Source organism: Oncorhynchus keta, chromosome 34 (assembly GCF_023373465.1).
Source record: "Oncorhynchus keta strain PuntledgeMale-10-30-2019 chromosome 34, Oket_V2, whole genome shotgun sequence".
Classification (NCBI taxonomy): domain Eukaryota; kingdom Metazoa; phylum Chordata; class Actinopteri; order Salmoniformes; family Salmonidae; genus Oncorhynchus; species Oncorhynchus keta.
Window position 1 is genome coordinate 474,084 of NC_068454.1, and position 24,586 is coordinate 498,669.

The window sequence follows — 24,586 nt, forward strand, 5'->3', positions numbered from 1 at the left end:
TGTACAGGAAACCCAAGGACAGTTCATGTCTACTGTACAGGAAACAGAGGGACAGTTCATGTCTACTGTACAGGAAACAGAGGGACAGTTCATGTCTACTGTACAGGAAACAGAGGACAGTTAATGTCTACTGTACAGGAAACAGAGGGACAGTTCATGTCTACTGTACAGGAAACAGAGAGACAGTTAATGTCTACTGTACAGGAAACAGAGGGACAGTTCATGTCTACTGTACAGGAAACAGAGGGACAGTTCATGTCTACTGTACAGGAAACAGAGGGACAGTTAATGTCTACTGTACAGGAAACAGAGGGACAGTTCATGTCTACTGTACAGGAAACAGAGGGACAGTTCATGTCTACTGTACAGGAAACAGAGGACAGTTCATGTCTACTGTACAGGAAACAGAGGGACAGTTCATGTCTACTGTACAGGAAACAGAGGGACAGTTCATGTCTACTGTACAGGAAACAGAGGGACAGTTCATGTCTACTGTACAGGAAACAGAGGGACAGTTCATGTCTACTGTACAGGAAACAGAGGGACAGTTCATGTCTACTGTACAGGAAACAGAGGGACAGTTCATGTCTACTGTACAGGAAACAGAGGGACAGTTCATGTCTACTGTACAGGAAACAGAGAGACAGTTCATGTCTACTGTACAGGAAACAGAGGGACAGTTCATGTCTACTGTACAGGAAACAGAGGGACAGTTCATGTCTACTGTACAGGAAACAGAGGGACAGTTCATGTCTACTGTACAGGAAACAGAGGACAGTTCTTGTCTACTGTACAGGAAACAGAGAGACAGTTCATGTCTACTGTACAGGAAACAGAGGGACAGTTCTTGTCTACTGTACAGGAAACAGAGGGACAGTTCATGTCTACTGTACAGGAAACAGAGGGACAGTTCATGTCTACTGTACAGGAAACAGAGGGACAGTTCATGTCTACTGTACAGGAAACAGAGAGACAGTTCATGTCTACTGTACAGGAAACAGAGGGACAGTTCATGTCTACTGTACAGGAAACAGAGGGACAGTTCATGTCTACTGTACAGGAAACAGAGGGACAGTTCATGTCTACTGTACAGGAAACAGAGGGACAGTTCTGTCTACTGTACAGGAAACAGAGAGACAGTTCATGTCTACTGTACAGGAAACAGAGGGACAGTTCTGTCTACTGTACAGGAAACAGAGGGACAGTTCATGTCTACTGTACAGGAAACAGAGAGACAGTTCATGTCTACTGTACAGGAAACAGAGAGACAGTTCATGTCTACTGTACAGGAAACAGAGGGACAGTTCATGTCTACTGTACAGGAAACAGAGGGACAGTTCATGTCTACTGTACAGGAAACAGAGGGACATAATGACTTTACTTGTATTGTTTTATTTAACATTTATATAATTCAATGAAGAACAGATTGAAGTAGCTGTCATAAAAAAAAAGAGCTTCCTGTCTCTCATGGCTAACTACCAGGAAGTTTGAAAATACAGGCTGAGTGGGCGGGGAGCTTATATTCATGAGATCGCCTTGACTGACAGCTCTTTGAAACGACTATGTCAAGCAACTTGAATGCAGAGTTGCAGTACAATCAGCTCAAGCTGATAGATGAATACGGTCAACATTTAAGTATATTTTTAAGGACACTCTACAGTACAGTCAAATGTTGCACCAGCATAGAGTATGTTTTACTGCTAACATACAAAGCATTGCTCCTACCTATCTCTCTGATTTGGTCCTACCTACACGTACGCTACGGTCACAAGACGCAGGCCTCCATATTGTCCCTACAATTTCTAAGCAAACAGCTGGAGGCAGGGCTTTCTCCTATAGAGCTCCATTTTTATGGAACGGGGACTGCCTACCCATGTCAGAGACGCAGACTCATGTCTTAACCTTTAAGTCTTTACTGAAGACTCGTCTCTTCAGTGGGTCATATGATTGAGTGTAGTCTGGCGCAGGAGTGGGAAGGTGAACGGAAAGTTCATGCTCTGGAGCAACAGAACCGCCCTTGCTGTCTCTGCCTGGCCGGTTCCCTTCTGTCCACTGGGATTCTATGCCTCTAACCCTATTACAGGGGCTGGCTTGCTAGTGCTCTTCCATGCCGTCCCTAGGAGGGGTGCAATCACATCTTGCCAGGCTTTTTTGTACTGTCTGGTTTTGCGCCTCCTTTGGCTTGTGAGTTGGGGGAGATCTTTGTGGGCCTTGTGTCAGGGTAGTAAGTCGGTGGTTTGAAGATATCCCTACTCTACTGGTGTGGGGGCTGTGCAGAGGGACAGTTTGTCAAAGTAAGGGTGGTTATATCCTGCCTGGTTGGCCCTGTCCGGGGTTCATGTCTATGTACGTCGGACTTCGACCACAGTGTCTCCTGACCCCCCACCCGGTCTCAGTCTCCAGTATCTATGCTGCAATAGTCTAGGTACCGGGGACAGTGCTAGTGTCAGTCTGTTATATCTGGTGTTAATTCTCCTATGAATGATCGGCTATGAAAAGCCAACTGACATTTACTCTGAGGTGCTGACCTGTTGCACCCATTTTGTACAACCACTGTGATTATTATTTGACCCTGCTGGTCATCGACATTTGAACATCTTGGCCATGTTCTGTTATAATCTCCACAGGAAACCGGCACAGCCAGAAGAGGACTGGCCACCCTTCATAGCCTGGTTCCTCTCTCTGTACAGGTTTCTTCCTAGGTTTGGTCCTTTCTAGGTAGTTTTCCCTCATAGCCTGGTTCCTCTCTAGGTTTGTCTTCTTCATGTTTTGGCCTTCATGTCTAGGGAGTTTGTCCCTCATTCATAGTACAGAAACCCAAGGACAGTTCCTGGTTCCTCTCTAGGTTTCTTCCTAGGTTTTGGCCTTTCTAGGGGAGTTTTCCCTCATAGCCTGGTTCCTCTCTCGGTTTCTTCCTTGGTTTTGGCCTTTCTAGGGGGAGTTTTCCCTCATAGCCTGGTTCATGTCTCTAGGTTTCTTCTTTCCAGGGAGTTTTTCCTCATAGTCTGGTTCCTCTCTAGGTTTCTTCCTTTCCAGGGAGTTGTTCCTCATAGCCTGGTTCCTCTCTGTACAGGTTTCTTCCTTGGTTCTGGCCTTTCTAGGGAGTTTTTCCTAGCCACTGTGCTTCTACACCTGCATTGCTTGCTGTTTGGGGTTTTAGGCTGGGTTTCTGTATAAGCACTTTGTGACATCTGCTTATGTAAAACAGGCTTCATAAATCACTTTGATTGATTGAATTTGATTGATTCAGAGTAGCTACAGTATATAGCTACATAAACCACGCCCCTTTGCAAACACGCCTTCTCTGATGTCGGTTTCAAGGCGAGGGACAGTACTTATTTAAAAACAAATTAGGTAAGAGAATAACATGTTCCCATTGGTGTATTAAAGCTGGAGTGATGTCACGGGGGAGGGGACCAGTAACTTTATGATCAAACTTCCTCAATGTAAAGACAACAGTCAGTTTTCATACTTTGATCTGGTTTCCTTCTAATAACACAACATTTCATGACAAACATGATTTTCGACAGTGACGTTTAAATAATTGTCATCCTGGCTTCATGTCTGTACAGACAGCGTTCATGTCATCTCAGGGTGGACGACAGTGTGTCATCTCAGGGTGGAGGACAGCGTGTCGTCTCAGGGTGGAGGACAGCGTGTCGTCTCAGGGTGGAGGACAGCGTGTCGTCTCAGGGTGGAGGACAGCGTGTTCGTCTCAGGGTGGGAGGACAGCGTGTCATGTCTCAGGGTGGGAGGACAGCGCGTCGTCTCAGGGTGGAGGACAGCGTGTTCGTCTCAGGGTGGAGTTCATGTCTACAGCGTGTCGTCTCAGGGTGGAGGTACAGCAGAGGACGTTGTCTCAGGGACAGTTCATGTCTACTGTACAGGAGAGGGACAACGCGTCGTCTCAGGGTGGAGGACAGCGCGTCGTCTCAGGGTGGACGGCAGCGCGTCGTCTCAGGGTGGAGGACAGCGCGTCGTCTCAGGGTGGAGGACAGCGTGTCGTCTCAGGGTGGAGGACAGCGTGTCGTCTCAGGGTGGACGACTTTACTTGCGTCGTCTCAGGGTGGAGGACAGCGCATCGTCTCAGGGTGGAGGACAGCGTGTCGTAACTCAGGGTGGAGGACAGCGTGTCGTCTCAGGGTGGAGGACAGTGCGTCGTCTCAGGGTGGAGGACAGCGTACAGTCAAATGTCTCAGGGTGGAGGACAGCGCGTTACGGCCTCAGGGTGGAGGACAGCGTGTCGTCTCAGGGTGGAGGACAGCGCGTCTCAACCTTTAAGTCTCAGGGTGGAGGACAGCGCGTTGTCTCAGGGTGGAGGACAGTGCGTCTGTCTCAGGGTGGAGGGACAGCGTCTTCAAAGGGTGGAAAACAGCTTGCCAGGCTTTTTCGTCTCAGGGTGGAGGACAGCTTTGCGTGTCAGTCTCAGGGTGGACCCCCACCGACAGCGCGTCGTCTCAGGGTGGAGGACAGCACCTCGTCTCAGGGTGGACGACAGCGTGTCGTCTCAGGATGGAGGACAGCGCGTCGTCTCAGGGTGGATGACAGCGCGTCGTCTCACGGTGGAGGACAGCGCGTCGTCTCAGGGTGGAGGACAGCGCGTCGTCTCAGGGTGGAGGACAGCGCGTTGTCTCAGGGTGGAGGACAGTGCGTCGTCTCAGGGTGGAGGACAGCAGGTCTTCAAAGGGTGGAAAACAGCGCGTCGTCTCAGGGTGGAGGACAGCGCGGTAAAGTCTCAGGGTGGACGACAGCGGACCAGTCGTCTCAGGGTGGAGGACAGCACCTCGTCTCAGGGTGTTGACGACAGCGCGTCGTCTCAGGGTGGAGGACAGCGTGTCGTCTCAGGGTGGAGGACAGCGCGTCGTCTCAGGGTGGAGGACAGCGCGTCGTCTCAGGGTGGAGGACAGCGCGTCGTCTCAGGCTGGAGGACAGCGCGTCGTCTCAGGGTGGAGGACAGCGCGTCGTCTCAGGGTGGTGGACAGCGCGCCATCTCAGGATGGAGGACAGCGTGTCGTCTCAGGGTGGAGGACAGCACGTCGTCTCAGGGTGGACGACAGCGTGTCGTCTCAGGGTGGAGGACAGCGCGTCGTCTCAGGGTGGAGGACAGCGTGTCGTCTCAGGGTGGAGGACAGCGTGTCGTCTCAGGGTGGAGACAGCGCGTCGTCTCAGGGTGGAGGACAGCGCGTCATCTCAGGATGGAGGAGCGTGTCGTCTCAGGGTGGAGGACAGCGTGTCGTCTCAGGGTGGAGGACAGCGTCGTCTCAGGGGTGGAGGACAGCGCGTTGTCTCAGGGTGGGGACAGTGCGTCGTCTCAGGGTGGAGGACAGCGCGTCTTCAAAGGGTGGAAAACAGCGCGTCGTCGTCTCAGGGTGGAGGACAGCGCGTCGGATGGAGGACAGCTCAGGGTGGAGGACAGCGCGTCGTCTCAGGGTGGAGGACAGCGCGTCGTCTCAGGGTGGAGGACAGCGCGTCGTCTCAGGGTGGAGGACAGCGCGTCGTCTCAGGGTGGAGGACAGCGCGTCGTCTCAGGGTGGAGGACAGCGTCGTTCAGGGTGGACGACAGAGCGTCGTCTCAGGGTGGAGGACAGCGCGTCGTCTCAGGGTGGAGGACAGCGCGTCGTCTCAGGGTGGAGGACAGCGTGTCGTCTCAGGGTGGAGGACAGCGCGTCGTCTCAGGGTGGAGGACAGAGCGTCGTCTCAGGGTGGAGGACAGCGCGTCGTCTCAGGGAGGACAGCGTGTTGTCTCAGGGTGGAGGACAGCGCGTCGTCTCAGGGTGGAGGACAGCGCGTCATAAGTGAATGCATCAGGGTGGACGAAGCGTCTGCTCGTTAAATGATGTTAAATGTCTCAGGGTGGAGGACAGCATGTGTATCCCAATAGCATCCTATTCCGTCACAATACTTTTTGTTACCTGGTCAGTGCAGTGTGTATGTAATAGTGTACCATTTAGGACACAGAGAGTATGTTAGTTAGTTTGGATGACTGGCACCTCGTCAGGATGAGTCTAATTAAACACAGCAGAAACTGTCTGCTACGTCACATGATCAGATCGGCATCGCCGTAGCGACGTCTTACCTCCGTTCACACGTTCCCTGCCGTTGAAAAGTGGTTTATTTCCAAAGTCGATAGGTCTCCAATCTGAAGGAAAGAAACAGGTTGAAACAGGTTGATGTGAGAAAAGGGACCAGACTTTCTACTGGTAGTTAAGTTAACTAGTTAGTTAACTAGTTAGTTAACCAATAGTTATATGACTACAAATGGATGAAGCAGCACGGACACGACGTGATGAAAATGACAGCGTCTTGTAGAGACGCTTCTCACGTAAGTTGGTAATGTGACCATTCACAATGGGAGGGGCATAATTCAACACTATTCATTCACAATGGGAGGGGCATCATTCAACACTATTCATTCACAATGGGAGGGGCATAATTCAACACTATTCATTCACAATGGGAGGGGCATAATTCAACACTATTCATTCACAATGGGAGGGGCATAATTCAACACTATTCATTCACAATGGGAGGGGCATAATTCAACACTATTCATTCACAATGGGAGGGGCATAATTCAACACTATTCATTAACAATGGGAGGGGCATAATTCAACACTATTCATTCACAATGGGAGGGGCATAATTCAACACTATTCATTCACAATGGGAGGGGCATAATTCAACACTATTCATTCACAATGGGAGGGGCATAATTCAACACTATTCATTCACAATGGGAGGGGCATAATTCAACACTATTCATTCACAATGGGAGGGGCATAATTCAACACTATTCATTCACAATGGGAGGGCATAATTCAACACTATTCATTCACAATGGGAGGGGCATAATTCAACACTATTCATTCACAATGGGAGGGGCATAATTCACAATGGGAGGGCATAATTCACAATGGGAGGGGCATAATTCACAATGGGAGGGGCATAATTCAACACTATTTCACGTCAAGAAACACTTTTGTTTGACCATCTCAAACTTGACACGAGTTTTATATGAACCAAACCAGAGCAGATAATACTTCAGGAGGACAATTATTTTAAGAAAAATATCCCTTTAATAGCACAATGTCATATTTCCAAGACCGTGAAATTCAACAGATATAATTCCTTATGTCTTTGAAACAGACTGTGGTGCAGCATGGGTAATGCAGTTAACAGTTAAACAGACACAGAGTCAGGTCAAGGCCTTACATTCACAAAGAAGACTTAGCAAAGTAAGCAACAAAAGGCTGTGTCTGAAATGACATACTTATTCTCTGTAGTTGTGTTACCATTTAAATGGCATCCTACATTATTCTCTATATTAGCGTAGGGTGCCATTTTGGAAGCACACAGTAAACTCTAGAGGCCTCGAAGCCAAGTAAGACGACCCTGATAGAGAAACGAGACCTCTGACATCAAGGTTTCACCAAACACACTTTACTAGTTTGGGTTTTGATTCTTCTTTGAATCTATGACATCCTAGAATCTTCTATTAATAAACAGATAAGATAAGAACAGTGAGAAGAAGAAACAGAAACAGAGAAACATCAATGGACATGTTGTGTGGAACCTTCATCAATCAACGTCTATATCCTCTCCATGCTCAGCAGTAGGGTTTATTATAGGGGTCCTAACATCCTAACATCCTAACATCTTATTATAGGGGTCCTAACATCCTAACATCCTAACATCTTATTATAGGGGTCCTAACATCCTAACATCTTATTATAGGGGTCCTAACATCCTAACATCTTATTATAGGGGTCCTAACATCTTATTATAGTGGTCCTAACACCTTATTATAGGGGTCCTAACATCTTATTATAGTGGTCCTAACACCTTATTATAGGGGTCCTAACATCCTAACATCTTATTATAGTGGTCCTAACACCTTATTATAGTGGTCCTAACATCCTAACACCTTATTATAGGGGTCCTAACATCTTATTATAGTGGTCCTAACATCCTAACATCCTAACATCTTATTATAGGGGTCCTAACATCCTAACATCTTATTATAGGGGTCCTAACATCCTAACATCTTATTATAGTGGTCCTAACACCTTATTATAGGGGTCCTAACATCCTAACATCTTATTATAGGGGTCCTAACATCCTAACATCTTATTATAGGGGTCCTAACATCCTAACATCTTATTATAGTGGTCCTAACACCTTATTATAGGGGTCCTAACATCCTAACATCTTATTATAGTGGTCCTAACACCTTATTATAGGGGTCCTAACATCCTAACATCTTATTATAGGGGTCCTAACATCCTAACATCTTATTATAGTGGTCCTAACATCCTAACATCTTATTATAGTGGTCCTAACACCTTATTATAGGGGTCCTAACATCCTAACATCTTATTATAGTGGTCCTAACATCCTAACATCTTATTATAGGGGTCCTAACATCCTAACATCTTATTATAGTGGTCCTAACATCTTATTATAGGGGTCCTAACATCCTAACATCTTATTATAGTGGTCCTAACACTTTATTATAGGGGTCCTAACATCCTAACATGTTATTATAGTGGTCCTAACACCTTATTATAGGGGTCCTAACATCCTAACACCTTATTATAGGGATCCTAACACCTTATTTTAGGGGTCCTAACATCCTAACATCTTCTTATAGTGGTCCTAATATCCTAAAACTCTTTTCTGTCTACTTCCATACTTAGTGGTAGAAGAATGAAAGAGTTTTACTCAGGCAGAGCCATGGACGGATGCTTGGCACTATACGGCTCTTTCCATTTGAGTCCCCTCTTAGTGTTTTAGCTCAATCATTTCACTTTGATGAGCATCATCTCAAATGGCACCCTAATTCCCTATATAGTGCATTACTTTGACCAGGGCCCGATAGGAGTCTGGTCAAACGTAATGAGGAAATAGGGTGCAATTTGGGACGAAGCCCAAAGTGACCGGGAAAGAAGTGCTTACTGCAGATTTAATAAATGTGATCAGATCCATTAACTAATTAGAATTATTAAAAGGCTTTCAACAAACTGTCATCTGAGAGAAGGGAAGCAGGCAGCCTTGGCTGATTTTAAAAGCGTTGTGACAACCATTTAATTTTCTCTCCATATCGAAAGTTTGCAAAAAAAAAAATAATATCTAAAAGAAAGCTGCTCCAGTGACAGGCCATAAATGAACACATAGATATGTTTAAGTCGTTGATTAGAAGCTGAAGGCAGCAAAGCTTTGAGATGAATATGGATTGATAAATCATAGCCGTGTGCTGCAATGGGGAGCTAAGATGGCTGGGACGAAAAGTCGAAAAGCAACAAAATAAGAGCACAAATTCTACGATATCAAGCATTTCACGGTCAAGACTACGCCCGTTGTATACAGAGCATGTGACAAATAACAATGTCTTTGATTTGAATCAAGAAACAAATATCTATATTGTCAAAGGAAAGTCTGAAGTCAAAATCATGTAATAGTAGACAAAATATATAAACCTTATTTCAGATGAGATGAGACCCGGATTCTAGACCGTCTAGCTAGTTAACTGTTCTGTATTTAAGATGAGATGGGACCCAGATTCTAGACCGTCTAGCTAGTTAACTATTCTGTATTTAAGATGAGATGGGACCCAGATTCTAGACCGTCTAGCTAGTTAACTGTTCTGTATTTCAGATGAGATGGGACCCAGATTCTAGACCGTCTAGCTAGTTAACTGTTCTGTATTTCAGATGAGATGGGACCCAGATTCTAGACCGTCTAGCTAGTTAACTGTTCTGTATTTAAGATGAGATGGGACCCAGATTCTAGACCGTCTAGCTAGTTAACTGTTCTGTATTTCAGATGAGATGGGACCCAGATTCTAGACCATCTAGCTAGTTAACTATTCTGTATTTCAGATGAGATGGGACCCAGATTCTAGACCATCTAGCTAGTTAACTATTCTGTATTTAAGATGAGATGGGACCCAGATTCTAGACTCTCTAGCTAGTTAACCATTTTGTGAATACCATGGATAAAATCATTTCCCGATTATTTTAGCTGTGTTATTGTATGGGGTTAGACAGATGGAGAGTGTTTCTTCTCACAAGTGTGTTACACTATGTGATTTTGAGCTGGGCCAGGTGGTCTCTCTCCGTGCCTCTCTGTTCTTCTCTCTGTCCGTCCGTCCAGAACTTCCATGCTATTCAGGAAATGTGAAACCTGTAACGTATTCAAATCTTCTGAAGTTTGTAACTTCCACTTTTTTTTTCAGACGTGATTTTCTCTTATGGAAAATGTATTAAAAAAAACAACATTTTTTCCCCCTTATCAAAAATGTCCATTAATCCACCTAATAATTCACATTTCCTGTTGCTGAAGGATTATTTTACTGCTGTAGCAAACTGGCTCAAATTAAGATCCTACATCTGTAAGTGGTATTCAGATAAACATCTCCAAAATGGACAACTGTGATGGGGTCCTCTAGGCTTCAAAATGGATTTTCCGGACAGGAAACAGCCATAGCATGTTTCTTTAAGCAATGAAACAGTGAGAAAACAACTGTTTAAGTCTTGTAGGCTTCTGGATATATTGAGCTATTAAATCTCTCGCTCTCCCAATAGTATCAGTGTGTCTGTGATTGGTGCTTCACCCTGCTCTCTCTAACACTATCTGCGTCCCAAATGAAACCCCTTTCCCTATATAATGCTTTCCCTAACAACTGTGTATAGGGAATAGGGTGCCATTTGGGAAAATATCACAGCTCTATCTTACTGTTGTATTAAACTCTGTTGATATATCATAGGAAACAGAGGTACATTCAATAACTCAAAAACACAGTTACAACAACATGGTAGAGAGCAGACAACAACATGGTAGAGAGGAGACAACATGGTAGAGAGGAGACAACAACATGGTAGAGGAGACAACAACATGGTAGAGAGGAGACAACAACATGGTAGAGAGGAGACAACATGGTAGAGAGGAGACAACAACATGGTAGAGAGGGTAGACAACAACATGGTAGAGGGAGACAACAACATGGTAGAGAGGAGACAACAACATGGTAGAGGGAGACAACAACATGGTAGAGAGGAGACAACAACATGGTAGAGGAGACAACAACATGGTAGAGAGGAGACAACAACAACAACATGGTAGAGAGGAGACAACAACATGGTAGAGAGGAGACAACATGGTAGAGAGGAGACAACATGGTAGAGAGGAGACAACAACATGGTAGAGAGGAGACAACAACATGGTAGAGAGGAGACAACAACATGGTAGAGAGGAGACAACAACATGGTAGAGAGGAGACAACAACATGGTAGAGAGGAGACAACAACATGGTAGAGAGACAACAACATGGTAGACAACAACATGGTAGAGGAGACAACAACATGAGACAACAACATGGTAGAGGAGACAACAACATGGTAGAGAGGAGACAACAACATGGTAGAGAGGAGACAACAACATGGTAGAGAGGAGACAACATGGTAGAGAGGAGACAACAACATGGTAGAGAGGAGACAACAACATGGTAGAGAGGAGACAACAACATGGTAGAGAGGAGACAACAACATGGTAGACAACAACATGGTAGAGAGGAGACAACAACATGGTAGAGAGGAGACAACAACATGGTAGAGAGGAGACAACAACATGGTAGAGAGGAGACAACAACATGGTAGAGAGGAGACAACATGGTAGAGAGGAGACAACAACATGGTAGAGGAGACAACAACATGGTAGAGAGGAGACAACAACATGGTAGAGAGGAGACAACAACATGGTAGAGAGGAGACAACAACATGGTAGAGAGGAGACAACAACATGGTAGAGAGGAGACACAACAACATGGTAGACAGGTAGACAACAACATGGTAGACAACAACATGGTAGAGAGGAGACAACATGGTAGAGAGGAGACAACAACATGGTAGAGAGGAGACAACAACATGGTAGAGAGGAGACAACATGGTAGAGGAGACAACAACATGGTAGAGAGGAGACAACATGGTAGAGGAGACAACATGGTAGAGAGGAGACAACATGGTAGAGAGGAGACAACATGGTAGAGGAGACAACAACATGGTAGAGAGGAGACAACAACATGGTAGAGAGGAGACAACATGGTAGAGAGGAGACAACAACATGGTAGAGAGGAGACAACAACATGGTAGAGAGGAGACAACAACATGGTAGAGAGGAGACAACAACATGGTAGAGAGGAGACAACAACATGGTAGAGAGGAGACAACAACATGGTAGAGAGGAGACAACAACATGGTAGAGAGGAGACAACAACATGGTAGAGAGGAGACAACAACATGGTAGAGAGGAGACAACAACATGGTAGAGAGGAGACAACAACATGGTAGAGAGGAGACAACAACATGGTAGAGAGGGTAGAGACAACAACATGGTAGAGAGGAGACAACAACAACATGGTAGAGAGGAGACAACAACATGGTAGAGAGGAGACAACAACATGGTAGAGTGGTAGAGAGGAGACAACAACATGGTAGAGAGGAGACAACAACATGGTAGAGAGGAGACAACAACATGGTAGAGAGGAGACAACAACATGGTAGAGAGGAGACAAGAGAGGAGACAACATGGTAGAGAGGAGACAACAACATGGTAGAGAGGAGACAACAACATGGTAGAGAGGAGACAACATGGTACAACAACATGGTAGAGAGGAGACAACAACATGGTAGAGAGGACAACAACATGGTAGAGAGGAGACAACAACATGGTAGAGAGGAGACAACAACATGGTAGAGAGGAGACAACAACATGGTAGTGGTAGAGGGAGACAACAACATGGTAGAGAGGAGACAACAACATGGTAGAGAGGAGACAACAACATGGTAGAGAGGAGACAACAACATGGTAGAGAGGAGACAACAACATGGTAGAGAGGAGACAACAACATGGTAGAGAGGAGACAACATGGTAGAGAGGAGACAACAACATGGTAGAGAGGAGACAACAGGTAGAGAGAGACAACAACATGGTGGTAGAGAGGAGACAACAACATGGTAGAGAGGAGACAACAACATGGTAGAGAGGAGACAACAACATGGTAGAGAGGAGACAACAACATGGTAGAGAGGAGACAACATGGTAGACAGGAGACAACATGGTAGAGAGGAGACAACAACATGGTAGAGAGGAGACAACAACATGGTAGACAGGAGACAACATGGTAGACAGGAGACAACATGGTAGAGAGGAGACAACAACATGGTAGAGAGGAGACAACAACATGGTAGAGAGGAGACAACAACATGGTAGAGAGGAGACAACAACATGGTAGACAGGAGACAACATGGTAGAGAGGAGACAACAACATGGTAGAGAGGAGACAACAACATGGTAGAGAGGAGACAACAACATGGTAGAGAGGAGACATGGTAGAGAGGAGACAACATGGTAGAGAGGAGACAACAACATGGTAGAGAGGAGACAAACATGGTAGAGAGGAGACAACAACATGGTAGAGAGGAGACAACATGACAACAACAACATGGTAGAGAGGAGACAACAACATGGTAGAGAGGAGACAACAACATGGTAGAGAGGAGACAACAACATGGTAGAGAGGGTAGAGAGGAGACAACAACATGGTAGAGAGGAGACAACAACATGGTAGAGAGGAGACAACAACATGGTAGAGGAGACAACAACATGGTAGAGAGGAGACAACAACATGGTAGAGAGGAGACAACAACATGGTAGAGAGGAGACAACATGGTAGAGAGGACAACATGGTAGAGAGGAGACAAACATGGTAGAGAGGAGACAACAACATGGTAGAGAGGAGACAACAACATGGTAGAGAGGAGACAACATGGTAGAGAGGAGACAACAACATGGTAGAGAGGAGACAACAACATGGTAGAGAGGAGACAACAACATGGTAGAGAGGGTAGACAACAACATGGTAGAGAGGAGACAACAACATGGTAGAGGAGACAACAACATGGTAGAGAGGAGACAACAACATGGTAGAGAGAGACAACAACATGGTAGAGGGAGACAACAACATGGTAGAGAGGAGACAACAACATGGTAGAGAGGAGACAACAACATGGTAGAGAGGAGACAACAACATGGTAGAGAGGAGACAACAACATGGTAGAGAGGAGACAACAACATGGTAGAGAGGAGACAACAACATGGTAGAGAGGAGACAACAACATGGTAGAGAGGAGACAACAACATGGTAGAGAGGAGACAACAACATGGTAGAGAGGAGACAACAACATGGTAGAGAGGAGACAACAACATGGTAGAGAGGAGACAACAACATGGTAGAGAGGAGACAACAACATGGTAGAGAGGAGACAACAACATGGTAGAGGAGACAACAACATGGTAGACAACAACATGGTAGAGGAGGAGACAACAACATGGTAGAGACAACAACATGGTAGAGAGGAGACAACAACATGGTAGAGAGGAGACAACATGGTAGAGAGGAGACAACAACATGGTAGAGAGGAGACAACACAAGAGAGGAGACAACAACATGGTAGAGAGGAGGTAGAGAGGAGACAACAACATGGTAGAGAGGAGACAACAACATGGTAGAGAGGAGACAACAACATGGTAGAGAGGAGACAACAACATGGTAGAGAGGAGACAACAACATGGTAGAGAGGAGACAACAACATGGTAGACAGGAGACAACAACATGGTAGAGAGGAGACAACAACATGGTAGAGAGGAGACAACAACATGGTAGAGGGAGACAACAACATGGTAGAGAGGAGACAACAACATGGTAGAGGAGAACATGGAGACAACAACATGGTAGAGAGGAGACAACAACATGGTAGAGAGGAGACAACATGGTAGAGGAGACAACAACATGGTAGAGAGGAGACAACAACATGGTAGAGAGGAGACAACAACATGGTAGAGAGGAGACAACAACATGGTAGAGAGGAGACAACAACATGGTAGAGACAACAACATGGTAGACAACAACATGGTAGAGAGGAGACAACAACATGGTAGAGAGGAGACAACAACATGGTAGAGGAGACAACAACATGGTAGAGAGGAGACAACAACATGGTAGAGAGGAGACAACAACATGGTAGAGGAGACAACAACATGGTACAACAACATGGTAGAGAGGAGACAACAACATGGTAGAGAGGAGACAACAACATGGTAGAGAGGAGACAACAACATGGTAGAGAGGAGACAACAACATGGTAGAGAGGAGACAACAACATGGTAGAGAGGAGACAACAACATGGTAGAGAGGAGACAACAACATGGTAGACAACAACATGGTAGAGAGGAGACAACAACATGGTAGAGAGGAGACAACAACATGGTAGAGAGGAGACAACAACATGGTAGAGAGGAGACAACAACATGGTAGAGAGGAGACAACAACATGGTAGAGAGGAGACAACAACATGGTAGAGAGGAGACAACAACAACAACATGGTAGAGAGGAGACAACATGGTAGAGAGGAGACAACAACATGGTAGAGGAGACAACAACATGGTAGAGAGGAGACAACAACATGGTAGAGAGGAGACAACAACATGGTAGAGAGGAGACAACAACATGGTAGAGGAGACAACAACATGGTAGAGAGGAGACAACAACAACAACATGGTAGAGAGGAGACAACAACATGGTAGAGAGGAGACAACAACATGGTAGAGAGGAGACAACAACATGGTAGACAACATGGTAGAGAGGAGACAACAACATGGTAGAGAGGAGACAACAACATGGTAGAGAGGAGACAACAACATGGTAGAGAGGACAACAACATGGTAGAGAGGAACAACATGGTAGAGAGAGGAGACAACAACATGGTAGAGGGAGACAACAACATGGTAGACAACATGGTAGATGGTAGAGAGGAGACAACATGGTAGAGAGGAGACAACAACATGGTAGAGAGGAGACAACAACATGGTAGAGAGGAGACAACAACATGGTAGAGAGGAGACAACAACATGGTAGAGAGGGTAGAGACAACAACATGGTAGAGAGGAGACAACAACATGGTAGAGAGGAGACAACAACATGGTAGAGAGGAGACAACAACATGGTAGAGAGGAGACAACAACATGGTAGAGAGGAGACAACAACATGGTAGAGAGGAGACAACAACATGGTAGACAACAACATGGTAGAGAGGAGACAACAACATGGTAGAGAGGAGACAACAACATGGTAGAGAGGAGACAACATGGTAGAGAGGAGACAACAACATGGTAGAGAGGAGACAACATGGTAGAGAGGAGACAACAACATGGTAGAGAGGAGACAACAACATGGTAGAGAGGAGACAACAACATGGTAGAGAGGAGACAACAACATGGTAGAGAGGAGACAACAACATGGTAGAGAGGAGACAACAACATGGTAGAGAGGAGACAACATGGTAGAGAGGAGGTAGAGACAACAACATGGTAGAGAGGAGACAACAACATGGTAGAGAGGAGACAACAACATGGTAGAGAGGAGACAACAACATGGAGGAGACAACAACATGGTAGAGAGGAGACAACAACATGGTAGAGAGGAGACAACAACATGGTAGACAACAACATGGTAGAGAGGAGAGGAGACAACAACATGGTAGAGAGGAGACAACAACATGGAGACAACAACATGGTAGAGAGGAGACAACAACATGGTAGAGAGGAGACAACAAGAGAGGAGACAACAACATGGTAGAGGAGACAACAACATGGTAGACAACAACATGGTAGAGAGGAGACAACAACATGGTAGAGACAACAACATGGTAGACAACAACATGGTAGAGAGGAGACAACAACATGGTAGAGAGGAGACAACAACATGGTAGAGAGGAGACAACAACATGGTAGAGAGGAGACAACAACATGGTAGAGAGGAGACAACAACATGGTAGAGAGGAGACAACAAGAGAGGAGACAACAACATGGTAGAGAGGGTAGAGAGGAGACAACAACATGGTAGAGAGGAGACAACAACATGGTAGAGAGGAGACAACAACATGGTAGAGAGGAGACAACATGGTAGAGGGAGACAACAACATGGTAGAGAGGAGACAACATGGTAGAGAGGAGACAACAACATGGTAGAGAGGAGACAACAACATGGTAGAGAGGACAACATGAGAGAGGAGACAACAACATGGTAGAGAGGAGACAACAACATGGTAGAGAGGAGACAACAACATGGTAGAGAGGAGACAACAACATGGTAGAGAGGAGACAACAACATGGTAGAGAGGAGACAACAACATGGTAGAGAGGAGACAACAACATGGTAGAGAGGAGACAACAACATGGTAGAGAGGAGACAACAACATGGTAGACAACAACATGGTAGAGAGGAGACAACAACATGGTAGAGAGGAGACAACAACATGGTAGAGAGGAGACAACAACATGGTAGAGAGGAGACAACAACATGGTAGAGAGGAGACAACAAGATGGTAGAGAGGGAGACAACAACATGGTAGAGAGGAGACAACAACATGGTAGAGAGGAGACAACAACATGGTAGAGAGGAGACAACAACATGGTAGAGAGGAGACAACAACATGGTAGAGAGGAGACAACAACATGGTAGAGAGGAGACAACAACATGGTAGAGAGGAGACAACAACATGGTAGAGAGGAGACAACAACATGGTAGAGAGGAGACAACAACATGGTAGAGAGGAGACAACAACATGGTAGAGAGGAGACAACAACATGGTAGAGAGGAGACAACATGGTAGAGAGGAGACAACAACATGGTAGAGAGGAGACAACAACATGGTAGAGAGGAGACAACAACATGGTAGAGAGGAGACAACAACATGGTAGAGAGGAGACAACAACATGGTAGAGAGGAGACAACAACATGGTAGAGAGGAGACAACAACATGGTAGAGAGGAGACAACAACATGGTAGAGGAGACAACAACATGGTAGAGAGGAGACAACAACATGGTAGAGAGGAGACAACAACATGGTAGAGGAGACAACAACATGGTAGAGAGGAGACAACAACATGGTAGAGAGGAGACAACATGGTAGAGAGGAGACAACAACATGGTAGAGAGGAGACAACAACATGGTAGAGAGGAGACAACAACATGGTAGAGAGGAGACAACAACATGGTAGAGAGGAGACAACAACATGGTGGTAGAGAGGAGACAACAACATGGTAGAGACAACAACATGGTAGAGAGGAGACAACAACATGGTAGAGGGAGACAACAACATGGTAGAGAGGAGACAACAACATGGTAGAGAGGAGACAACAACATGGTAGAGAGGAGACACAACATGGTAGAGAGGAGACAACAACATGGTAGAGAGGAGACAACAACATGGTAGAGAGGAGACAACATGGTAGAGAGGAGACAACAACATGGTAGAGAGGAGACAACAACATGGTAGAGAGGAGACAACAACATGGTAGAGAGGAGACAACAACATGGTAGAGAGAGGAGACAACAACATGGTAGAGAGGAGACAACATGGTAGAGAGGAGACAACAACATGGTAGACAACAACATGGTAGAGAGGAGACAACATGGTAGAGAGGAGACAACAACATGGTAGAAGACAACATGGTAGAGAGGAGGAGACAACAACATGGTAGAGAGGAGACAACAACATGGTAGAGAGGAGACAACATGGTAGAGAGGAGACAACAACATGGTAGAGAGGAGACAACAACATGGTAGAGAGGAGACAACAACATGGTAGACAGGAGACAACATGGTAGAGAGGAGACAACAACATGGTAGAGAGGAGACAACAACATGGTAGAGGAGACAACAACATGGTAGACAACAACATGGTAGAGAGGAGACAACAACATGGTAGAGGAGACAACAACATGGTAGAGGAGACAACAACATGGTAGAGAGGAGACAACAACATGGTAGAGAGGAGACAACAACATGGTAGAGAGGAGACAACAACATGGTAGAGAGGAGACAACAACATGGTAGAGAGGAGACAACAACATGGTAGAGAGGAGACAACAACATGGTAGAGAGGAGACAACAACATGGTAGAGAGGAGACAACAACATGGTAGAGAGGAGACAACAACATGGTAGAGAGGAGACAACATGGTAGAGAGGAGACAACAACATGGTAGACAGGAGACAACATGGTAGAGAGGAGACAACATGGTAGACAGGAGACAACATGGTAGAGAGGAGACAACATGGTAGAGAGGAGACAACAACATGGTAGAGAGGAGACAACAACATGGTAGAGAGGAGACAACAACATGGTAGAGAGGAGACAACAACATGGTAGAGAGGAGACAACAACATGGTAGAGAGACAACAACATGGTAGACAACAACATGGTAGAGAGGAGACAACAACATGGTAGAGAGGAGACAACAACATGGTAGAGAGGAGACAACAACATGGTAGAGGGAGACAACAACATGGTAGACAACAACATGGTAGAGAGGAGACAACATGGTAGAGAGGAGACAACAACATGGTAGAGAGGAGACAACAACATGGTAGAGAGGAGACAACAACATGGTAGAGAGGAGACAACAACATGGTAGAGAGGAGACAACAACATGGTAGAGAGGAGACAACAACATGGTAGAGAGGAGACAACAACATGGTAGAGAGGAGACAACAACATGGTAGAGAGGAGACAACAACATGGTAGAGAGGAGACAACATGGTAGAGAGGAGACAACATGGTAGAGAGGAGACAACAACATGGTAGAGAGGAGACAACAACATGGTAGAGAGGAGACAACAACATGGTAGAGGGAGACAACAACATGGTAGAGAGGGTAGACAACAACATGGTAGAGAGGAGACAACAACATGGTAGAGAGGAGACAACAACATGGTAGAGAGGAGACAACAACATGGTAGAGAGGAGACAACAACATGGTAGAGAGGAGACAACAACATGGTAGAGAGGAGACAACAACATGGTAGAGAGGAGACAACAACATGGTAGAGAGGAGACAACAACATGGTAGAGAGGAGACAACAACATGGTAGAGAGGAGACAACAACATGGTAGAGAGGAGACAACAACATGGTAGAGAGGAGACAACAACATGGTAGAGAGGAGACAACAACATGGTAGAGGGAGACAACAACATGGTAGAGAGGAGACAACATGGTAGAGAGGAGACAACAACATGGAGAGAACAACATGGTAGAGAGGAGACAACAACATGGTAGAGAGGAGACAACAACATGGTAGAGAGGAGACAACAACATGGTAGAGAGGAACAACATGGTACAACAACATGGTAGAGAGGAGACAACAACATGGTAGAGAGGAGACAACAACATGGTAGAGAGGAGACAACATGGTAGAGGAGACAACAACATGGAGAGAGGAGACAACAACATGGTAGAGAGGAGACAACAACATGGTAGAGAGGAGACAACAACATGGTAGAGAGGAGACAACATGGTAGAGAGGAGACAACAACATGGTAGAGAGGAGACAACAACATGGTAGAGAGGAGACAACAACATGGTAGAGAGGAGACAACATGGTAGAGAGGAGACAACAACATGGTAGAGAGGAGACAACAACATGGTAGAGAGGAGACAACAACATGGTAGAGAGGAGACAACAACATGGTAGAGAGGAGACAACATGGTAGAGAGGAGACAACAACATGGTAGAGAGGAGACAACAACATGGTAGACAAGAGACAACAACATGGTAGAGAGGAGACAACAACATGGTAGAGAGGAGACAACAACATGGTAGAGAGGGTAGAGAGGAGACAACAACATGGTAGAGAGGAGACAACAACATGGTAGAGAGGAGACAACAACATGGTAGAGAGGAGACAACAACATGGTAGAGAGGAGACAACAACATGGTAGAGGAGACAACAACATGGTAGAGAGGAGACAACAACATGGTAGAGAGGAGACAACAACATGGTAGAGAGGAGACAACAACATGGTAGAGAGGAGACAACAACATGGTAGAGGAGACAACAACATGGAGACAACATGGTAGAGAGACAACAACATGGTAGAGAGGAGACAACAACATGGTAGAGAGGAGACAACAACATGGTAGAGAGGAGACAACATGGTAGAGAGGAGACAACAACATGGTAGAGAGGAGACAACAACATGGTAGAGAGGAGACAACAACATGGTAGAGGGAGACAACAACATGGTAGAGAGGAGACAACAACATGGTAGAGAGGGAGACAACAACATGGTAGAGGAGACAACAACATGGTAGAGAGGAGACAACAACATGGTAGAGAGGAGACAACAACATGGTAGAGAGGAGACAACAACATGGTAGAGAGGAGACAACAACATGGTAGAGAGGAGACAACATGGTAGAGAGGAGACAACAACATGGTAGAGAGGAGACAACAACATGGTAGAGAGGAGACAACAACATGGTAGAGAGGAGACAACATGGTAGAGAGGAGACAACAACATGGTAGAGAGGAGACAACATGGTAGAGAGGAGACAACAACATGGTAGAGAGGAGACAACAACATGGTAGAGAGGAGACAACAACATGGTAGAGAGGAGACAACAACATGGTAGAGAGGAGACAACATGGTAGAGAGGAGACAACATGGTAGAGAGGAGACAACATGGTAGAGAGGAGACAACAACATGGTAGAGAGGAGACAACAACATGGTAGAGAGGAGACAACAACATGGTAGAGAGGAGACAACAACATGGTAGAGAGGAGACAACAACATGGTAGAGAGGAGACAACAACATGGTAGAGAGGAGACAACAACATGGTAGAGAGGAGACAACAACATGGTAGAGAGGAGACAACATGGTAGAGAGGAGACAACAACATGGTAGAGAGGAGACAACAACATGGTAGAGAGGAGACAACAACATGGTAGAGAGGAGACAACAACATGGTAGAGAGGAGACAACAACATGGTAGAGAGGAGACAACAACATGGTAGAGAGGAGACAACATGGTAGAGAGGAGACAACATGGTAGAGAGGAGACAACAACATGGTAGAGAGGAGACAACAACATGGTAGAGAGGAGACAACAACATGGTAGAGAGGAGACAACAACATGGTAGAGAGGAGACAACAACATGGTAGAGAGGAGACAACATGGTAGAGAGGAGACAACAACATGGTAGAGAGGAGACAACATGGTAGAGGAGACAACAACATGGTAGAGAGGAGACAACATGGTAGAGGAGACAACAACATGGTAGAGAGGAGACAACATGGTAGAGAGGAGACAACAACATGGTAGAGAGGAGACAACAACATGGTAGAGAGGAGACAACATGGTAGACAGGAGACAACAACATGGTAGAGAGACAGTGCCATTGGTATACGTTGACTCAACACATATAGAGCCTCTTATCAACCAGGGCCCGGCCTCCCAAAACATCTTAAAAGTTTACGGTCATCGTTAGGCCTCCGAACTGTTTCCCAAAATCATCATTACTAAAGTTAGTCTTGAAAACGTTCGTTATCGACTGCGTTAGACCACTCGTAGAACAGCTAAGTGGGTTGTTAGATTTTTTTTTCCAACAATTTATACACAGAACATTTCACCCCCAGTAAGTTCAGAACTAAAGGTAAAGGGACCACAAATACAAAGAGGACAATTTCTTAACACAACAAGATGCTTCAAATGAAAACCCAGCCAAACTAACCAATCAGACAACCATCTCTGCAGCACTCCACCAATCAGACAACCATCTCAGCAGCACTCCACCAATCAGACAACCATCTCAGCAGCACTCCACCAATCAGACAACCATCTCAGCAGCACTCCACCAATCAGACAACCATCTCTGCAGCACTCCACCAATCAGACAACCATGTACATTTCCCCTCTAATCACCCGTACATTTCCCCTCTAATCACCCTGTACATTTCCCCTCTAATCACCCTGTACATTTCCCCTCTAATCACCCTGTACATTTCCCCTCTAATCACCCTGTACATTTCCCCTCTAATCACCCTGTACATTTCCCCTCTAATCACCCTGTACATTTCCCCTCTAACCACCCTGTACATTTCCCCTCTAATCACCCTGTACATTTCCCCTCTAATCACCCTGTACATTTCCCCTCTAATCACCCTGTACATTTCCCCTCCAATCACCCTGTACATTTCCCCTCTAATCACCCTGTACATTTCCCCTCTAATCACCCTGTACATTTCCCCTCTAATCACCCTGTACATTTCCCCTCTAATCACTCTGTACATTTCCCCTCTAATCACCCTGTACATTTCCCCTCTAATCACCCTGTACATTTCCCCTCTAATCACCCTGTACATTTCCCCTCCAATCACCCTGTACATTTCCCCTCTAATCACCCTGTACATTTCCCCTCTAATCACCCTGTACATTTCCCCTCTAATCACCCTGTACATTTCCCCTCTAATCACCCTGTACATTTCCCCTCTAATCACCCTGTACATTTCCCCTGTAATCACCCTGTACATTTCCCCTCTAATCACCCTGTACATTTCCCCTCTAATCACCCTGTACATTTCCCCTCTAATCACCCTGTACATTTCCCCTCTAATCACCCTGTACATTTCCCCTCTAATCACCCTGTACATTTCCCCTCTAATCACCCTGTACATTTCCCCTCTAATCACCCTGTACATTTCCCCTCTAATCACCCTGTACATTTCCCCTCTAATCACCCTGTACATTTCCCCTCTAATCACCCTGTACATTTCCCCTCTAATCACCCTGTACATTTCCCCTCTAATCACTCTGTACATTTCCCCTCTAATCACCCTGTACATTTCCCCTCTAATCACCCTGTACATTTCCCCTCTAATCACCCTGTACATTTCCCCTCCAATCACCCTGTACGTTTCCCCTCTAATCACCCTGTACATTTCCCCTCTAATCACTCTGTACATTTCCCCTCTAATCACCCTGTACATTTCAATAAGTAAAATATCAACACAACGATGGTTTAAAAGGACATTATTTAAACACACTTTAACACTGGGAACAACAAAACAACTTCCAATGCAAAAACAGTAGAGATGGACAACAATGTGATAGTTAAACCAGGTTAATGCATTACTCTGACCAGCCCTGTGCCTCCTTCCTCGTGTTGATTAGCCTGGTCCCAGATCTATTTGTATTGTCTTGCCATCTCACTGGCTTGTCAATGTCCATAGGAGTTGACAAGACAACACAAACAGATCTGGGACCAGGCTATATGCTAAGACCAATGTAAAGATGACAGAGGAGGTAGGGGCACTGTCTGTCTGTCTGTCTGTCTGTCTGTCTGTCTGTCTGTCTGTCTGTCTGTCTGTCTGTCTGTCTGTCTGTCTGTCTGTCTGTCTCAGGGGGTAAAGGCAGCTTCAGAAGACAGTGTGTCAACACAGATAGTGCCTGTCTCCAGTCCTTCATAAATCAATGGTTTATACTATTTATATAATTAGACACAAGCAAGTCCCTCATCCAATCAAACTCAAAGTGGACCAATGAGAGTGTTCCTCTCCACATTCAGCTGACGCAGGTTAAAAACGATCCAACAAAAAAACAAGTTCTGTTTCCGTTTTTTTCATGCTGAAACAAAAGTCCATCTGTAAACTGTTAGGAACCCAGAGGACTGGACACGAGGTGGT

At 45.6% G+C, this 24,586-nt stretch overlaps 1 protein-coding gene and 1 long non-coding RNA gene across 2 annotated transcripts in view; both read right to left on the reverse strand.

The window, feature by feature from the left end:
* LOC127914921 (neuropilin-2-like) overlaps positions 1–24,586 on the reverse strand; it is a 403,275-nt gene that overhangs the window by 1,713 nt on the left and 376,976 nt on the right. Inside the window, exon 17 of the mRNA XM_052492709.1 lies at positions 6,077–6,139. Within this exon, the coding sequence (XP_052348669.1) occupies positions 6,077–6,139 (63 nt within the window). The remainder of the gene's footprint in view (positions 1–6,076; positions 6,140–24,586) is intronic.
* LOC127914923 (uncharacterized) lies at positions 7,541–10,948 on the reverse strand. The gene is made up of 3 exons (XR_008089429.1): positions 8,343–10,948; positions 7,843–8,290; positions 7,541–7,754 (listed from the first exon to the last, which is right to left on the reverse strand). It is a non-coding gene; the product is annotated as an uncharacterized LOC127914923 (long non-coding RNA).